Source organism: Manacus candei, unplaced genomic scaffold (genome assembly GCF_025592945.1).
Source record: "Manacus candei isolate 608988 ecotype Guabito, Panama unplaced genomic scaffold, ASM2559294v1 h1tg000017l, whole genome shotgun sequence".
Lineage (NCBI taxonomy): Eukaryota > Metazoa > Chordata > Aves > Passeriformes > Pipridae > Manacus > Manacus candei.
Genome location: NW_026138065.1, coordinates 7,138,943 through 7,157,293, shown reverse-complemented (window position 1 = coordinate 7,157,293; position 18,351 = coordinate 7,138,943). Strand labels below are relative to the sequence as shown.

The following is an 18,351-nucleotide window of genomic DNA, read 5'->3' as shown; positions in this document are numbered from 1 at the left end:
TTTTAAAATATGAGTCATCAGAAATGGCAGTGATTTTGCAGAGTCTTATTTTTTTTAATACTAGGCTTTAATTTACAAGAGAACATAAAAGCTCTGATTTTTTAATCTGTAATCAGAGATAAGTTGAGTGGAGTTAATGGAACTGCAGTATTAAGAAATAGAAGGAACTGGCTAAATTTCATCAAGGGTTGTGTTTTATACGCTGTCCTTTAAGTAAGAACACAAGGGATTGCTTGGAGAGATTCAGAGATAATACATGGAATGAAGAAAAATATATTTTTCTATATAAAATATATTATCAGTGACTGCCCTGGGGGTTAATCAAGGCAAACCTTGAGGCTGAATTACAAATAGGAGCAATCATTTTCATGGGGTATTAGAAGCAGCTACTGTTTTACAAAGTACGGTCCATTTCTTTGCTGAGTAAAAATTGGTATCCTCATATTTTGTGAATGAAATGAAGGAACTGCTGATGCCTGTAACAGTGAAACACTGGTGCAAGCTACCTGAAGACTGGGAAATGGCTTGCATTTGCAGTTTTGAATAGTAAGCCAGACAGTGCCTTCCTTGCATCACAGTTCACCTATGAAGTCTCCCAGACAGATCCCAGAATGAGGGTTAAGCCAGGGATCGCCTAATAGCGTGTGACCCCTACAGATCCATCAGACCTGACAGTTACCTCTAGAAAAGGCACTGAGAGGGCTGGCCAGCTTGCTCATTATAATCTTTGCAAGGTTGAGAAGAGCAGGAAGTTACCATGCAAGTTAGAATGCTACAGTCCAGGTGAGCAGGGAGCTAGATAGGTAAAAGATTGGTTGGATGGTTGGGGTGAGAGGACATGGTTGTTGGATTGTATGCTCTTTGGATGCCAGTAAGAGTGGGGCACCCCAGGAGTCTGTCCTGGGGCTTGTCCTATGTAACAACTGTATCATTGACCTGGAGGAGGCAACAGAAGGCACTTCTGTGGGGTTTGCAGATGATACCAAATTGAGGGGACCAGTTGATGGGCAGAAGGCCAGCATGGATGCTGTTGGGTATAGATGGGAACAAAGCTGTGCTGTCTTATATAAGCAGAGGATGTGATACAAAATGTACAGATCTTTCTCAGCCTCCTCCAGTTCTCTTGTTTGCAGTGCAGCTTTATTTGTTAGTTGTTGTATTTTGTTTAATCTCTCTTTGCAAGTGATCTACTGGGCATTGACCAGTGCCAAGGGCCAGGAAACATCACTCCAAAGAACTATCTTTATTTCAGCTTTCAGGATGTTACTATTCTTTCCCTTTCTGTCCCTCAGGCCTTGGTAAATCTCATAAAACCCTTTTCAGATTGAAATCCTACTCTTCCCAAGCTGTAACATGTTTTACAGCATGTATTTCTCTATAGTTATCTTAGTCTCTTGTTGACAGTCTTTAGTTACAGTTCCTTGGCTGGTAAATGTCTTCCTTATTCTTAATCTATCCACTTTGTTTTGTTCAGAGCAATGCATGAGGATAACAAGTTGGCTCACAAGTACCTGACACTATTTCTTAGTTCTTTCTGTCTTGCCGGTGTATTACAAATAATATTGAATCCTGGGGATGTCTGGAAGAAGCCAGCAGCATTTTTCCTACTTGCACATCTCCCAGAAGAGCTGCAAACTGCCTGGATTTCTCTAGTAAACTCAATGGATGTGCTTCCATAAAAGGTGTTCCAATAGTTTAATAAATTTATTCCAGAATATGATAATAAACAGTTGTTTCAAATGTCAATTTTAAGGCTTGCAAAATGTAACTATGTACATGCATAAGATCAGAGCATAAATCAGCTCAGTAAAATAGCTTTGTAAATATTTATGAACACAGGGCTTTTCATTTCACACATTTTACTCCTTCTCTGCCCTCATCTTAAGTTTTCACTTGCCCTAGTTTATGGCTGGTAGTTTGGGCCGAGTACCTAACATTGCTAAATTGCTGCCTGTTTTTTCTGATATTGCACATACCACAATCCTAGATCTTTATTGACTGCAGTTGAATGATCTATAGAAAAAAACATGTCTGCTGGAGGAGCATATTCTGAATTCTAATGTCTCTGTCTGAAGTTTAGCAGGCACCGTGTTGCTGAACTAAAGCACAGCCTGATTTTCCTACATGAGCTGCCATCCCTCATTTGGCTGCAGGCAAGGCAGGACCCACATTCCTTGTTTGCATTAGTATTATGATGGGGCTGGTTATTCAGAAGGGTGAGGAAAGGGAGATTAAAAATATGGTTGGTAGGATGAAAAGTGTGGAATGAAAGAGGTGTAAAGGGACCGTGAAGTGGCTATCAGGATATAGCAGGGACGGTCTAATGGGGCCTGCAAAGATGGGCTATCCTCTCATGCAGATGTCTTCGTCTCCCTGGCAGCTTCTCCTATGGCCATGATCCTTCCCCAGGCAACCTGATATTTTGGTGGCCCAGAGGAGAGGAAATGACCTTTTTTACTCCTTCCTTTACAGTAGACACAGGTGAGGGTAGAAGGGTGCAATCACAGAGACATTTTCTTTTCGATTTTTACAAAGTTGTGCATATGCTCATTACTTCCACTTGTGCCATGTAAGTGCTGGAATTTCTATTACTCTTCACTAATTCACACCAAAATCTCTTAGTTGCATTTTCTCCCTATTTCACTAGTAGCAGATAGCACAATGCTGATATGATAACCAGAAACAAAATCTAAAAATAAACCTACTGATAATTTTCTAGTGTTTGTTTGACCAGACCCTTGAAGTTCCTGAGTGGTCATTTTGGGCTGAGATAAGTGCTATCATTTTTCTTCTTTCTTGTCTGCTGGCTCTCCAGCCTTTTTGAACTGCAGCCCACAAGGGGTCTGAGCAGGAGGTGCTTATGGCAATTCAGGATGGATTATTCTCATTGGCTTCTGCTGTTTCATGAGAGGCTTTGGCAGATCAAAAGCTGTTGCTGCTGAGATCCTGCCAGGCATCCTTCCCATGTATGCATGTTTCCCATGTATTTCTTGATGTCTTCACTGAAACTGTGTGGGATCAGTGGAATAGGGGGGTTTTGGGTGTGAAAACGTTTTTCATTATGTTTGAACATCTTAATTTGATATTTATAAGGCCAGCCAGATATGCTGCCATTTAAACAGTATTTAATTGTGTTTGCATTTTCATAAGTGTAAAATAACTTATTAATTTGCATGCAGACTTATCAGAAGATTCCTGTACATTGTACAAATTTCCATCATTGAATGTTTTAGCGTGTATTTAATTATATTCATGCAAATTTAAGTGTCTTTCTGACTGCAGTGATATCATTCATTAGCAGTTACCCTGAACTCTGATGATCATCGGCTTGGTGCAAACAAACCAAAAAATATTCTTCACAAAGTATATTTCAGAAAGCTTATTGACTATTCCTCCTGAAATTGTGACACACTTTGTATATTTTAGATACTCCTCAAGCACACTGCTGGTGTACTTGTGGAAATAAAATGCTCTTTGATCAAGTAGGATGTTTGTCTTTGGTGAGTCATGCTCAAGGCTTTTATTCTTTCATTTGCATAGTCTGTAGTCAGTGGTGTTCCCCAGGGATCAATACTGGGTCCAGTCTTATTCAACTTGTTTATCAGCAACATGGATGAAGGATGGAATGCACCCTCAGCCAGTTTGCTGATGCTATGAAACTCGGGGTAGTCACTGATACACCTGCAGGCTGTGCTACCATTCAGTGGAACTGTGACAGGTTGGAGAGTTGGGCAGAGAGAAACCTGATGAGATTCAACAAGGGCAAGTGTAGGGTCCTGCAGCGGGGGGGCGGGGGGGGCAGGAATAACCTCAAGTACCAGTAGAGACTGGGGGCTGATCTAGTGGAGAGCAGCTCTATGGAGAAGGACTTTGGAATCCTGGTGTATGACAAGTTGACTATGAGCCAGCAGTGTGCCCTTGCAGCCAGGAGGGCCAATGGTATCCTGGGGTGCATCGGGAGGAGTGTGACCAGCAGGTTGAGGGAGGTGATCCTGCCCCTCTACTTGGCCCTACTGAGGCCACATCTGGAGTACTGTATCCAGTTCTCCTCAGTACAAGAAAGACAAGGATCTATTGGAGAGGGTCCAATGGAGGGCCACAAAGATGATTAGGGGTCTGGAGCATCTCTCTCTTGAGGAGAGACTGTGGGAGCTGCTCCTGTTTAGTCTAGAGAAGAGAAGCCTGATCTCATCAACACTTATAAATATCTCAAAGGCCAAGAGGATGGTCCCAGACTCTTTTAGGTGGTGCCCAGCAACAGGACAAGGAGCAATAGCCATAAAATAAAATACAAGAAGTTCCACCTCAACATGATGAAGAACTTCCTTACGTTAGGAAGAACTTCCTTACATTGAGGGTGGCAGAGTACTGGAACAGGCTGCCCAGGGAGCTTCTGGAGTCTCTTCCTCTTTGGAGACATACAAAACCCACCTGCATGCATTTCTGTGTAACCTGCTGTAGATGAGCCTGCCTTGGCAGAGGGCTTGGACTAGTTGACCTCCAGAGGTCCCTTCCAACCCTAACAATTCTGTGATAGTTAGTCAAAAAAGATATAAAGTCTTTTGCAGGTGACTTAACTTCCAAGTGTGTCCCTTCACCTCATGTTTCCTGATGACTAGTTCCAGGCAAGTTACATCCAGGGCTTTCTGCAATCTTCAAGTTGCTGGCCCAAGATGCCATGCTCTCCACATCCAGGACACAGGGCTGGGGTGAGATCCAGGTGTGATATGCCAAAGACCAGTGGAATTTGAAAATGTGGAGCAGCCACCATGAAAGCATGGACATTTCAAGAACATCTTGAGAGGAATTAATGATGATATTGCTCTCCATCTCCTTTTTTTTTCTACTACCTGGAAAAAAAAGAGCATTGTTCTGTTTTGGTTTGGTTTGTTTTTTTTTTAGCAGAACTTCTGCTTCTCTGAAATTAATCAAGCAAGAATGGGAGTGTATTCTCACACTAGCAGATACCTTGTCTACATGGACAAGCCAAGTCTGAGACGTTTCCTTGAATGTGCAGAACCAGTACTTTCTGCAACAGAGAGCAGCAAGCAAAGCCTCAGAAACAGTGGTGTCACTGTTGTATACCTGCTTTCCCTGCAGTACCACTCCTTCATCTTGGAGGATCCAGGACTGGGTTCCCAGATGAAGCTTCCTCTTAAAATTATGCCTCTCCAGAGACCAGAGATTGTGAAGAACCTCTGTTTGCAGCACTAAGTACAGTAAATGCTATTGTATTATCCAACAGTAGCGAATTCAATAATCCTACTCCCGTCGCTTTCTAACAGGATAATGTTAAAGTCATTCCTCTGGGATGGAGAGTAATAATTTTCTAATTCCCTTCAGTATTTCATGCTTTGCAGTATTGCAGCTAATTTCCTCTTTGTACCTTATTAACATTCATGGTGACTTTACAGTCCCACCCTAATAGTTCTTAGCAGAGGCAGTGACTGTGAAGGTGAAAGCTGACAGTGACACATTTTCCTTCTTTTTCTCTATAGACTGTACTATCCTGGTTTCCATCCTCTGAGGGCTGTCCAGCTGCTGCGAGTGGGCAAACTGCAGTACAGTCAAGACATGTTTCCTCAGGCACTGGAGACCTTGAAACAGGTCAGTATTGTGAATTGTTTTTTCTCTGCTCTCCTCCATTGCTTCCCCTGAAAATGCCATGTGACCCCCCCCTTCCGCTCTGGCTGTACCTCATGCTTTTAGATACTCCTCACTGCTGCTTTCATCAGTGGTGTTTCCCCGGGCTGCAGCTGAGTGTGATGATGGGTCACTGCTGCTCAGCGTTTCAGGCATTGATATCCTCCAGTATCAGTCACTGCTAATTACAGTTTGATAGCTCAAAAGTGCCTGGATGAAAAATTACTATTAGATCTGAAGAAATGAAATTATCTCACTACCTCATATGTTCCTTCTTTCCATGGCAAATTGAATCTGGGAGCACTGAAAGTACAAGAACAAGTGCAGAGCTGCAGTTTCTTCCCTACTTATTCACAATCAGGGTCTGTGATTTCAGGTTGGAGAACTTTGTCTTTAGAGCATGTATTTTATTGTGAGCCACACTCAAATCAACAGGCATGCTTCTTGATCCTTCCTATTTCTTATATCATTCATCACCTTTGATCTAGTTTTGCAGCTGGTGCTTTGTTAGTTACACTTCAGCTTTAAGCCATCCCTCTTGGACTTGAGCTGACTTTTATATTAATTTCCATGTACCTCAGGCTTCTTTTTGTCCTGCTGTTATATTGATGTTAGTATCATTGTAAATATATTGAATAATCCCCTTCCATGTGCAACATGTCCTCAGGATGTAGGCTCTTACTTGCTTCCCATCTCAAGCTTTCAATCACTGCTGGAGTGCTTTTCCCCTTCTGTAAGATGTGCTGCCTCCTGTTTCCCTCAAAGAGGTCTTACGCTTCTTCTCTTGTGTTATTGATTGTCTTGTGGTCTGTTTGGCCTGGAGACAGTACGTGCTCCATTTGGTTCACCATCTCAGCTCTCTCAGCCCACCTCCAATGCCTGACACAGCTCCTCACTGCCTTTGCCAGGTGCTGCAGAAAGCCACCTGGCCCAGATACTTGCCTGTACCTGCTGGGCAGGAGCAGGCCCCAGGACTGGCACCAGTGTCAGAAAGAAGTGCAGAATCTGGCTCTATGTTCCCTGTGATTAATGTCTATACTATATGAAGAGCTAGTCTTGTGGCAAAGAGGGCAACCGCTTCGAAAAAAGGGAATGGGTGTCTGCATGGGGGATGGGGGAGAGGTGCTTTTTTACTCCTGCCCGGATCCCCTATAAAGTTAATATCAATCATGACTCTCTAGGTAACTTAGTATTTTGTACTTACTTTTTTTTCAACCCCCATCTCTCTTTGGTTTTAACATTTGATTAATGATGCAAACTGAATAACTGATAATTTTCACATGTTGAAGTAATAAATTAGTATTTATTATGATGCCACTCTTGTTAAGTCTTGGTATAAATACTTAAATTGTGGCCAATTCTGATCATTATAAAGCAGATGGAAGAGTAACCAATTCTATTTTCCATGCATTATTCAGAAGTATGTCATATATCTGTCATATGCCAAGTAATCTGCTTTGCTCTTTCCGCCATAATATTTAGTTTCCAAACATTCTGACTTTCCTTTTTAGTGGTGGAATGAGACCCCAGTCAGAGGAGCTTCTGTTTGCATTCATACTGCCATAATATATCAACATTTTTCTAACTGCATTTCTGATATGATACTGCATTAAATTAAAATGGAGTAAATTCCCAGACATCTGAATGCTGCTTTTCAGTGAAGGTGGACATTGTGATGGGGATTAATATGTTTTTAGGGAAGAATGTTTTTATGTTCATACATTTTTTAGTTAAAAAGTTGCCCATTGCAGGCCAGATTGCTACTGTATGATGCTTTGAATACTGAGCAATGCCTAACAAAGAAATCTTTTTTCAAGCTGCGATCTCCTCTTTCTCTGCAAAGGGAGATTAAGGTCCTGCTTGCCATTCTGTGCCATACCTCAGTGCACCTCTGTGGTCTCCAAGCTGTTAGTGGTCCACAAGGACACAGTAAGTGCTTTGCAACTGAGGTGATGAATCCTATTGTGGTTTCACCTATTCCCTATTCAGCCTCCCCCTTTTCACCCACATGTGTGAGACAAGGAGAGACTGAAATGCCACTCTCTGGGAGCACAGCTGAGAGGAGGAAAAGCTTCTTGTCACCATGTTTCTCCATGTAACTTGTAAACATAGAACAGAACACTTCTTTGGATGAGCTCTGCAGCTGATTCCCTTCCTTGCTGTCTACACTGGAACAAATTAGAGGAAGATATAATTCCCAGTTTGTTGTGAGTAAAGGATGTGATTCCTAATGTAACTTAGATAATGTCCTAGAGTTAGATGAGAACACAGTTTGGCCCTTTGTGATTAGATGTGTCAACAGAGCATGCCACATGCTCAGAGCAGAAACTCGATTACCTTCTCTGCTTCATTACTCTTCTTAATACACTCTGACACTGAATAGCAGCACCCTGTTGGAACCCTCGTCCGACTAATTTCAGTGTAACATTAAGGAGAAGGATGTGGAAGGTGCAGAGGAATTGAGTCAATCTGAGTGAAATTCATCTCATATAAATCCTGTTTAATCAGGCACAGCCTCAGAGCTGCTGGGGATTGACAACCTCTCTGCTGCAGATGCACAGTTTAAGACCAGTGGATCTTAACACACAGCTCTCCAGCCTAGCCCTTACTGCTGCTCTCTGTGCCACCCAAAAATTAATTACTGTCATAATCACCTTGCTCTTAGTTCCCTTTGGGTTTAGCTCTCTACCCTGCATCCCCAAAGAAGGCTTAAATAATGTGGAGAGCATTATGTTGCCCATTAGAAAGAAACCCACCCCTAACTGTATATTAGATTCTGCAGAATCTAAATCTAATTTGCCAGAGTTTGGTAACAGAAGTGTTGCAGAGAGGCAATACTCCACTAGAATAAAACCTGAAGGTAGCCCTTGGTTTATTGTACAACCAACATATTGTTTTTTAAATTTGTATACATACATATATGAAAGATATAATGGTGGGAGGACAAATGGAATTATAGATTAGGAAAACTTTTGTCAGAAAGGGACCAGAGTTGGAGCCCAGCCTGAAAAACGTAATTTAAAGAGCCTGATATGACTGTAAAACTCCAATAACAAAAGTTGCCACAACCTGTCTTGTCAAGATAAAATCTTCTTGATGGGGAAGCAGCACTCCCGCAGGAGCTCAGAATGCAGCTGCATCTCTGGAGCTCATGGGAGCCCCTAACAAGTGTACAAATTTGCCCTAAGGTGCACTTATTATCATAACTATTTGTTTGGTGTCATTTGTTACCTTCACAGCACTATAAGCAAACTTATTGGGTTGCCCATGGCCTGGATTGAACTGGACTTGGCTAGGAGTGACAGGCAGGATGCAGAGGGGAAGGCTCGGATTCAAGAAGATGACTTCATTGGTTAGTGTCTCCTCAAAGCAGGACAATGGATGCTGCAGCACGATGTCTTGGCTGCTGCTCCATCCCGTGGGCTGTGGTGGTGGTGTCTGCCTTCCTGCGCAGGGCTGTGGTGCCCATCTGCTGAGCGATGCCAGCTGGGGATGGGGGCAGGCAGGAGGATACACATGTGTAGGACACTGACCATCCAGTTTCCCCTGCAGACCCTGCACTTGGCTGGCAGGGTCTGAGGAGTACTTTTCTCCCACCATGAGCAGATGGGCATGGCTGTCTTGTCTTGTGAGTGCCTGCAATAGGCACAATATCATTTCTTTTCTTATGGTAATCCCTGTTGTAGAGGCAAAAAGCTCATGAACTGGGGTAAAATCCTTCCCAGATTTCACAGCAACACTGAAGAAATACCCTTTCTCTAGGTGTTTACTTCAAAGGCTGAATATATCAATATATAGCAATATATAGCAATATATAGCAATAACAAGCTGTTATTGATAGTAACTGTGATAGTTTTTGGTATTCCTATGCCTGTTTTAGCAACTTGTCCCCTTCAGTCAAGTTGGAAAACCTCAGATACCCTCTGTGAAACACTAGGCTACATTTCCTGCCATTCTGGCATGTGGCCATTTGCTTTCTGCTTTCCTTGTGACAGAGCTGTGCCATCCTGCATCTGCTCACGGTTCTCCACAGCCATGGCAATGGGCATGCTGTCCCATCCCCATGCAAATCAGGCACAAATGCCTGCACTGCATCTCATTTGCATTCATGGAGCAACAGCCATACCTCTAATCTAATGAGTTTTATATTCTTCAGGGAGACAGTATGTGCCTGATGACACTGTGGCCTGTGTTGCCGTCTTGCAATTACTGTAGTTTTTCATAATTAGATTTGCTCTTTTAGCTGAGAGGAAGACCACACAGACCACATGAATCTGCTCAGCCTTGACTCCGCTGGCTAGCTGTGAGGACAGGGGAGTGGTCAAAGAGCCCACATGTTCCTGCTTCTATCCAGTAAAACAACTCCTTGCATTGGAGCTGAAATTATCCCCAGTTTTGCACTGACCTCTGCAAAAACAACTGCATAGTCTAATACCAGCTGAATTTAGGGATTTCACAAATCATTGCTGTTCTAACTTTGATGCAGCTGGTTCTGACTCGTACTGCAGCGTGTGAGACAGTACATTGCATGAGAATGATTTTCTCCAAGGAAACAAAAGGATAAAGACTGAGTGTTTTTTTCTGCCATACTGAGGAAAGAAAAGAAACGGAAAGGAAATGCTGGAGGCAAGAGATAAGCCAGCAAGGGTAGCATTACCTGAAAATTAGGGTTGATATTAAGGATTTTTGCCTTTTAATAGAGGCATATCCCTATGGACATCTCTGGCTGGGCATCAGGGTGTCAGGGTCCAAGTCCCTCACTGTAAGCCTGACCTCTTTCCTGTAGGGGGACTGAAGATCAAGGTCAGCTACCCTGTCACTCGGATATGTCCAGGTGCACAGCTCTTTGCATACACCATTCACAAAAAATCCGTCACCTTTCTGGGACGGAGCATGCAAGCACTGTGCACCAAGTGTGTCAGGATCCATGGCCAATTTCCCTGGCTACTTTGATCAAGCGTTGTCCTGCCCCTTCCTAATTATCCTGGCCACAGCTCCATGTTACTGTACGGCAACATACACAGGATCCCTTCTGAAGCATTTCTGCTCTGCACCAGAGACAATTCCCTATGCCATGCAAGTATTCGTCTTTCTCCATCCTTGGAAGGACTGACTCTTCTTCTTGCTTTTCAGACTACTTTTTCAATTATTTATTAAAAAAAAAGCTCTTGTACAACTTTTTTCATTTTTTTTCCCAGGAAGTATAATTATAACTTACTTGCAAACATTTTTGAAAAACAGGACCAGCTTTGAATTTCAATTAACGTAAAAGTACGAAAAAATGAGGATTTCTGGTTTCATTCACATTTCTTATGCGTTTCTGATAGTGATGAACGTGTTTCATTGTTGTGCTTAACTGAGTACTTTATCATTTAGTAGTATGGCACTCTGGTAGCTCAGTATATATTTGACTCTTTTTAGAGCTCCTTACTTTGATTTGTTTTGACTGCTATTTCAACTTGTTCTTTCAATCTTTTGCTGCCTCCCTCTTCTTTTAAGAATTTTAAGAATTAGCTAATTTGAAGCAAAAATAAACTGTGCTAGAATTGCCATATGCTTGCCAGTCTCTAGAATTTAGAAATAGGCTTTCATTTCTCCCACCAAAGAATATATTTATTTTTATCTTTCCAATTTAAATGAAGCCCCTTCCTTAAATTTGTTTCCAAAAAGATATTCCATCTGCAACGCAAAGCTGATTTAGCTGAATTTCATCAGCTGACTGGACAAGGAACCCTTTGAAACACAGGCTGCATTCAGTTTTTGGCAATTTTTCAGTTTGGGATGACGAAAAATCTGTGATGTCTTTTCTCTTGCCGGTACACTCCTAGCTCCCTTGTTCTATCTTCAGAAGTGCTGAATCAATTTCCATCTGGTATTTCCCTCCTTGCAGGAGGAATTTAATAGAAGGAAGAAGCAGAAATGTCATATGAAAAGTGATGATCTCAACATGAGCTGGGCAAAGAGCATTTCAGTCATATCTGTGGCAGGGAATCAGCAAAACTACAGGCAATATGAGCAAGTGTAAATTGGCCCAGTAATAGAAGATGACAAACACACAGAGAAACTAATCTCTGGGAATAGCAGCAAAGACCCATTACTCTGTATGCCTTTTTACACTGAAACTAGTAACGTACTGATTTGTTTGATGCTATGTATAGTTCCTCCTGATAGAGTTAAAGCACTTTATTCCATTGGTTAAGCATTAGTCCATTTCTATTTATAGGACTTTGTGGCTACTAACGTCCTGAACATCACTGTCATCTTTTAAATAGTGTATTGAAACCTTGGGTGCTACACTTGACCAATCTTTAAGTGGCCTTCATGCCTCAGTGCAAAAGTATCTTCCTCTGTTATTCCAAACATTCATCTATGCAATGTATTTGTGGGTTTTAACACCTAATAATAATGTGTCAGTGCCTCCTCCTTTGTCAGGGACAAATCATCATACACTTTGGGATGCTTCACTCCTATTTTGTCTATGCTGTGCATTCAAGCTCCAAGTTGCCAACCACTTGAGGTCCAGTACTCACATGACCACCCTGCTGCAGGGTCCAACCCCTTTGCATGGTCTGCACAACGACTAACATGTCCCTTTCTGTTCTTTCCTCAAGGCCTATAATATTATGAAGGTGACCCACGGCACGGATCACAGCCTGATGAAAACCCTGATGGAGATAAAGGAAGAGTGTGAGGCTATGGTGAGAATACAGTGAAAATAATCTCTAGTCTGGAAAACAAAAGATTCAAGGAGAAAGAAAATCACATTATTTTTATTTCATTGCAAAGCTTCTTGATGGTGTTAGTGTCTTTTCCCTAAGACCTATTTGCTGTACAAAAAAGTTTAAGATTTATTAGTTTTGCTGTATAATTTGAATTGAGTTGATGTTTGGATGAATTCCTGTAATTTTCAGAGGATTTTTTGCTCCTATCATCAATCTAATTGACAATACCTTATTATCAATTTACAACACCTAATTTAATTGATAGTAAGTATTGGGAAATGCATACAGAGTCTTCATCAGTTACATTGATATCAGCAGTCAATTTTTATATCAGTTTATGCCAGCAATTAAGAATCTCATGTCAGACACATTATAATTGCAGAGAATATACTTTTTCCCTTTGCCTTGACCTTAGATATGGTTTCCAGAAGCCTGATTCAGTGTGCTTTGACATCAAATAAGTTTCCCAATGTTCTAAATGAGATTTTCATCCCTCCCAATGTATCTTCAGGGCTCTGTCCCTCTTCTTTTTGCATTTCATATGTTATATTTAATATTAAAATGGATTGAATAAAAAATTTTATCAAAAGTGTATCTGTGGAAATTGCTTACTCTGCTTTCTCCTCGTTATGCCTCCTTCAAAGGCTTTTTATTTCATATGACTTTTAAAAACAGAGAGATTGGAGCCTATGAGCTCAGTGGTATGACTCCTAGACCTTTCTGAATCTGTGGGGTTTGAATGTCACTACCCCAAATAGTGAAGCCCAGAGACTTCTAGATGAAAGCTGTCATCCACAGGGAAGAGAAGGATGTCTTGGAAAGCACAGGCACCCCATTTCTCCATGCTATCAGCAAGAAAGTTTTTCTTGCCGCAGCTCTTGTCTTCCATTTTTAACACAGAAACAAATATTAACAAAAGCCAAATATTTATGAGGAACATTGAAACCTAAATAATTTAAGGACTTGGAAAGTATTGCTTCAGGTGTGTTGCTCGTCTCTAACAATTTATTGCTGCTACTCCAGCCATGACTGTTACTTCATTAATTCATCGTTGTTGTGAAGTCAGGCTTTTTTCACACCGGTAACTTGACACCATTAATTATTACACGATGAGAACACATTTAAAAAGAAAATGAACACTCTGGGCGTAATTTACAGCCACAGCACAATGCTGAGGAAGATATCTCCTTTCAAGGCATTTGAATTTGTTCCAGTGTATGGAGCGTTCACTTGCCCGGCAGTAATATGCAAGCAATAACCTACGAAATGCAGTACATTTCTGGAGTACGTAGCATGACTTGGTGCCAGAGGCCAAGTCATATCAGCCACCCAAGAAGTGCAGTAATCCTCACAGAAATTCACTGCTTGGTTGGGTCTTCCTGCTATTAGGAAAAGGAAATTGTCTGGGGGAAAAGGTCAGACCTTTGCATTTATTGGGATTTCTGACAAATTACTGGCATCACTGATGGACAACTAGAAAATGTGAGGGGGACTCAGTCTTCAAGAGCTATTTTCTGTTTTTAAAGGGGCACATGCATATTAGAATTTATGTGATTTTTTTCATAAAGATGGTGCTTATGTTGTGATTACATATCTAGTACTAAGATTTGCAAATGGAAAGGACTTCAGAATATAAGGTAAGATGATGCATTAGTTTATGCAGCATGTACTGGGAGACGGCCCACAAGCTCTCATGTGTGCAGACACATCTGTGCCTATGAACTGGAGCGCTGTTTCCTGGGGCTTCTGGTACAAGGACACCTCAACGCTCCAAGCACAATAGCAGGGAAAGGTGGGTGCTAGGGGAGAGGCAGAGTTACCTGATGTCAGATGAGAACAGCCACCTTACATCAAGTTGAAGCGCCTACCTACACTGGGATTTTCTCTCCAGCAGTGGTCTTCCCTAAGGTCTAAGAAAACGCTTAGATAAAAGGTATGAATTAAACACTTCCAACAGCTGGTGAAACAGGAAACAGAGAAGGAACATGCTATGTCGGCTGTAGAGTGTAACAACAGCAAGTGGGCTGCCGTGAGTGCAGGGCTGTTGTAAATTCATCCACAGCCCACTGAGCAATGCAAAGAAACAAATCAGCACCAGGTTGGTTTGTGGCTCAAGAGCACCACTGCATTGCCTGCCCTGCCTGGCCTTCTCTGGGCTGCTCTGCGAAAGCTCCCTAGTGTGGGGGCATAAACCACGCTTTATATTCATTACTGTTGATGCCAATCTTACACTTCTTTCAGCTTGGTCAAGGCAAGAGTCATGTTTTCTGGTTGGTTTCAATCATTTATTGAGCAGTTTCCCTTGGAGAGTCCCATGCACTAATACCACCAGCAGGGCTGACAGTGCTGCAAGGGAGCTTGTTGTGGGCAGATTTTGTCTCCTGGTGGGCCCACTCCAGCCTATTTTCTGCACAGAATGCTGGCCTGTGACTGTATAGAGATTTACCTATATAAATTGTTTGAAAGTGCAGTAGCAAGCAAGTGTGCCAGTGAGGGGGGAACATTAGATAAGCACTCATTTCAAATCAAGTAATCTTATCTTTGCACAGACATCATGTTTTGGTTTTCGCGAATAATATCTGTCAAATTTTTCAGGTAATGGTATTACTTTGGTAAGATAGAGATGCTAAAGTCAGAAAGAGCCAGACTGCAACATTATCTGTAATGCTGGCAGTCTTGCTGCTTGCTTCCCACAGGTTGGAGGCTTTTTCAATGCCTTTTGGAAAGCAATGGTAATTTGGGTTCACCTCAAGTTTTAGGAATACATTTTGAGTTACTTTTGTTTTGTCACTATCCCTTAAATTAGTCCAGTAAAAACAATGTTAGATTGGGCTTAGAGGGAGCAGTATGTGTTTAGACAAAAAGCAGTACCAGGACACAGGAAAAAAACCATGGGGGATTATACAGTTTTGCTAAGAATAACTGATTACAGTCGAAGAGAATATTTGTCTCATAAAAAAAACCAAACAAAAAACTTCACTAAACTGTGCTATTTCTTTGAGCATGGCATAATTCTCTGTATCCCTGCCCCTTGAGGGGTGCTGACCTGATGTCAGAAGTAAAAACTCTCCAGGCTCTTGGCAAACAGAGCTTGCATGCATAGAAGCAGTGGTAGAAAGCAAGACAATGCCGTAAACCAATTTTTTAGAGCTTTGACTTCTTTGAATCTATCAACCTGTGTGTGAAATCTATTGTGCATGGGTTTATGCCAACAAAACTTGTCCACTACTCAGATCTTTTTCTTCTTCTCACTGTAACCCAATTCTCTGAAGGTTAGTTTTTTTAAGAGAGCTTTTCTTAGGCTTGTTATTTTTTTACGTAGCACATTTATGAAATACAGAGGCTGTTTTCCATACAGTATATTCCAAATAGTCCCTGGCCACTGCAAAGCTCCTAATGAACAGAGTTCTATTTTTCACAGAGGTTGTGCCAATTATGAGGATTTTTTTCCTGAATCAGAATTAAATCTCCCATAAGTCGAGGAGAAGAAGAAAGGTCTTAAAGTTACAGACATAGAGTTCTGGCTTGGCTTCTCTACTGCACCAGAAACTGTGCCTGACCTTGGGCAAATCAGACAGGGTTAGATGTCCACACTTGGGTCTTGTCGTTGTGGATCCTTGGGAAATACTTTCTCACTGTTGAAAAAAGGAAAAGGAAAAGGAAAAGGAAAAGGAAAAGGAAAAGGAAAAGGAAAAGGAAAAGGAAAAGGAAAAGGAAAAGGAAAAGGAAAAGGAAAAGGAAAAGGGAGGAGAGGAAGAGGAAGAGGAAGAGGAAGAGGAAGAGGAAGAGGAAGAGGAAGAGGAAGAGGAAGAGGAAGAGGAAGAGGAAGAGGAAGAGGAAGAGGAAAGGAGGGGAGGGGAGAGGAGGAGAGTGCCTACACTGTACCTTCTCCACATAGAAAAGCTTTGGTTTCCATTCACAGAGCTTCAACAAAGTCTGGAGAACAGTCAAAAAATCCAAAGCAAGTGCTCTTGTGCATTTCAGACCAAAGCCATGTTAAAGTTCCTCTTTTCCTTTTCTTTTTTCTTCTTTTTTAGATTACTATTTTCTTTTTCCTATCAATGTACATTTTTCCCAAAAAAAGTCCTTTTCTCTTTCATTTCTGATTTTACAAATTTAATCAACCTGAAAATACATTTGGTATGGCTGTTTTTTAAAATGTTCCCTACAAGAACATCCAAGCGTGCATTTTCCCTGTCCTAAGCATAAGAAGTGCACCTCATGTGAAATCCTTTGGTCTTCAATTCTTACTATTCAGCACAGTGGTTGTTTATCCCCACAATAGTGATGTATAAGCCAGGCCTATATGACCCTTATTAGAATTTCATGGGGAAAGTTCAATGTTTTTATTTACTCTGCACTTGTGATCAACATGGACAAATCAATTCTAATTCCATCATTCTTTAGACTTTTTGTAGGTTTTAATAAGGACCTTAGAGATTCCTTCCCCCCTCCAAAGTAAAAAAGAATAACTCAGGCTTAGTAATTAGGCTTCATACAGTCACTGTTAACACAGAGGAACCTAACAGGTTTTTTATAGTTCCCAGGAGACCAATTAACCTTCTTTTAAATATATCTCTATATAGCCATAGAGACAGGCACACACAGAAATGCACATACACACAAGCTTTTCAGCAGCCTCAGATGCTCCGGCTCCTTGTTAACCAAATTCTGATGGGGCTTATGGCAAGAAGACAGGTCTGAAGCATCCTGCCTGAGTCCATTTTAACTCCAAAGATACCAAAATTAAGACAGAGTACAACCTCTTCTTCTGATTTCCTTGCCCCCAGGACAGCAGGAAGAGAATAATCATGCAGACTCTTCCATGCTTAAAGTTCCCCTCCATCTCTTGGGCTGAGGCAGGCAGCATTTGCTGATCCCCTTACCTGGAGCTAAGGAGCCTGCTCCCCCATCTCCGTTTCAGCTGAGTGCTGACAAGAGTAAAGTTTGGTGCTTTCTTCCTCCGCCCCTCCAATTCAGCAGCTCTGATTCCCAGTCCCCAGAGGCTCCAAATAGGAAGGTGGCAATTTTACATACCTCTTGGAGGAAAACTGCTCTTTAAATCACAGGTGATTCCTCTTGACAATTCCACTTGACTTTCAGAGCAGGAGCTGTGAGACGGTAATAGAGGAGGGCGTCTGATGAGAAAATTAGCAGAGCTCAACTCTTCCCCTCCCCCAAGCCTTGTGCTCTGCTCTGTGCTGTTCTTGCCTGTTTATTTTTAATGAAGCTCCTTTTAATGAAGCATTTTTTGTGTTGTCTTCCTATTGCACTGGATGCTGGGTGTGGTGCTGAGCATCCTGTGATGAAACGGGTAAAGGAGAGGTCTGGCCTGATCCTCCTTGAGCTGTCCCTTGCTGAGCTGGGAACACTCAAAGTGATGCATTGTAAAGCCATGGGGCTGCCAGCCCTCCCACCAGCAGCAGCACACTGCAGGAGCCCACAGTGAAGAATGGAAAAGCTGTTGTGATCTTGGGAGAGAGTTTCAGGCACCACACCAGTGCAGGGAGCAATTGCTCTCCACACTCCATACCTATAGCAGTAGCCATATATCTGAGGGACAGCTGGTGGTCTGGGAACTGGAGTTGCAAAGATGATGGGGACTGCAAGAAACAGAGCAGTCACTGCTGGGGGTTTGCCTCTGCTCCTTGCGCTCCCCCGTTTGGATGCAAGGGCCCTTGTTGTACTTCAGTCTCCTTGAAAGTCATGTCAAGCTCCATGGAGAATATCTTCAATGAGGTACTGGCAATGGCTGGATTTCTATTCTTTTTAATGTCATTAATGTTTGTACCCAGATTATAGTCTACATAGGATTGCAATTAGAATGCCAGTACTGGGGAGTGATGTTCTCTAACATGCTATCAGGAATACGAATGAATTGGGAATGTTAATTTCTGAACATCTGTGGTTGAACAAACCAGTAAATAATGATACTTTTAAAAGTCAGAATAATGAGGCTATATAAAGACTTTTTTTCCCCCCTATT

General features: G+C 41.9%; 2 protein-coding genes across 4 annotated transcripts in view; one reads left to right on the top strand and one right to left on the bottom strand.

Moving 5' to 3' along the window:
• SMYD3 (SET and MYND domain containing 3) overlaps window positions 1-12,957 on the top strand; it is a 399,664-nt gene extending 386,707 nt beyond the window's left edge. For all 3 annotated transcript variants that reach the window (XM_051783348.1, XM_051783349.1, XM_051783350.1), the window contains 2 exons: window positions 5,499-5,607; window positions 12,255-12,957. In XM_051783348.1, the coding sequence (XP_051639308.1) occupies window positions 5,499-5,607; window positions 12,255-12,356 (211 nt within the window). In that variant the 3' untranslated portion in view covers window positions 12,357-12,957. The remainder of the gene's footprint in view (window positions 1-5,498; window positions 5,608-12,254) is intronic.
• The window catches only part of CNST (consortin, connexin sorting protein), a 668,223-nt gene that overhangs the window by 447,513 nt on the left and 202,359 nt on the right, over window positions 1-18,351 (bottom strand). The gene's annotated exons all lie outside the window — the stretch shown is intronic.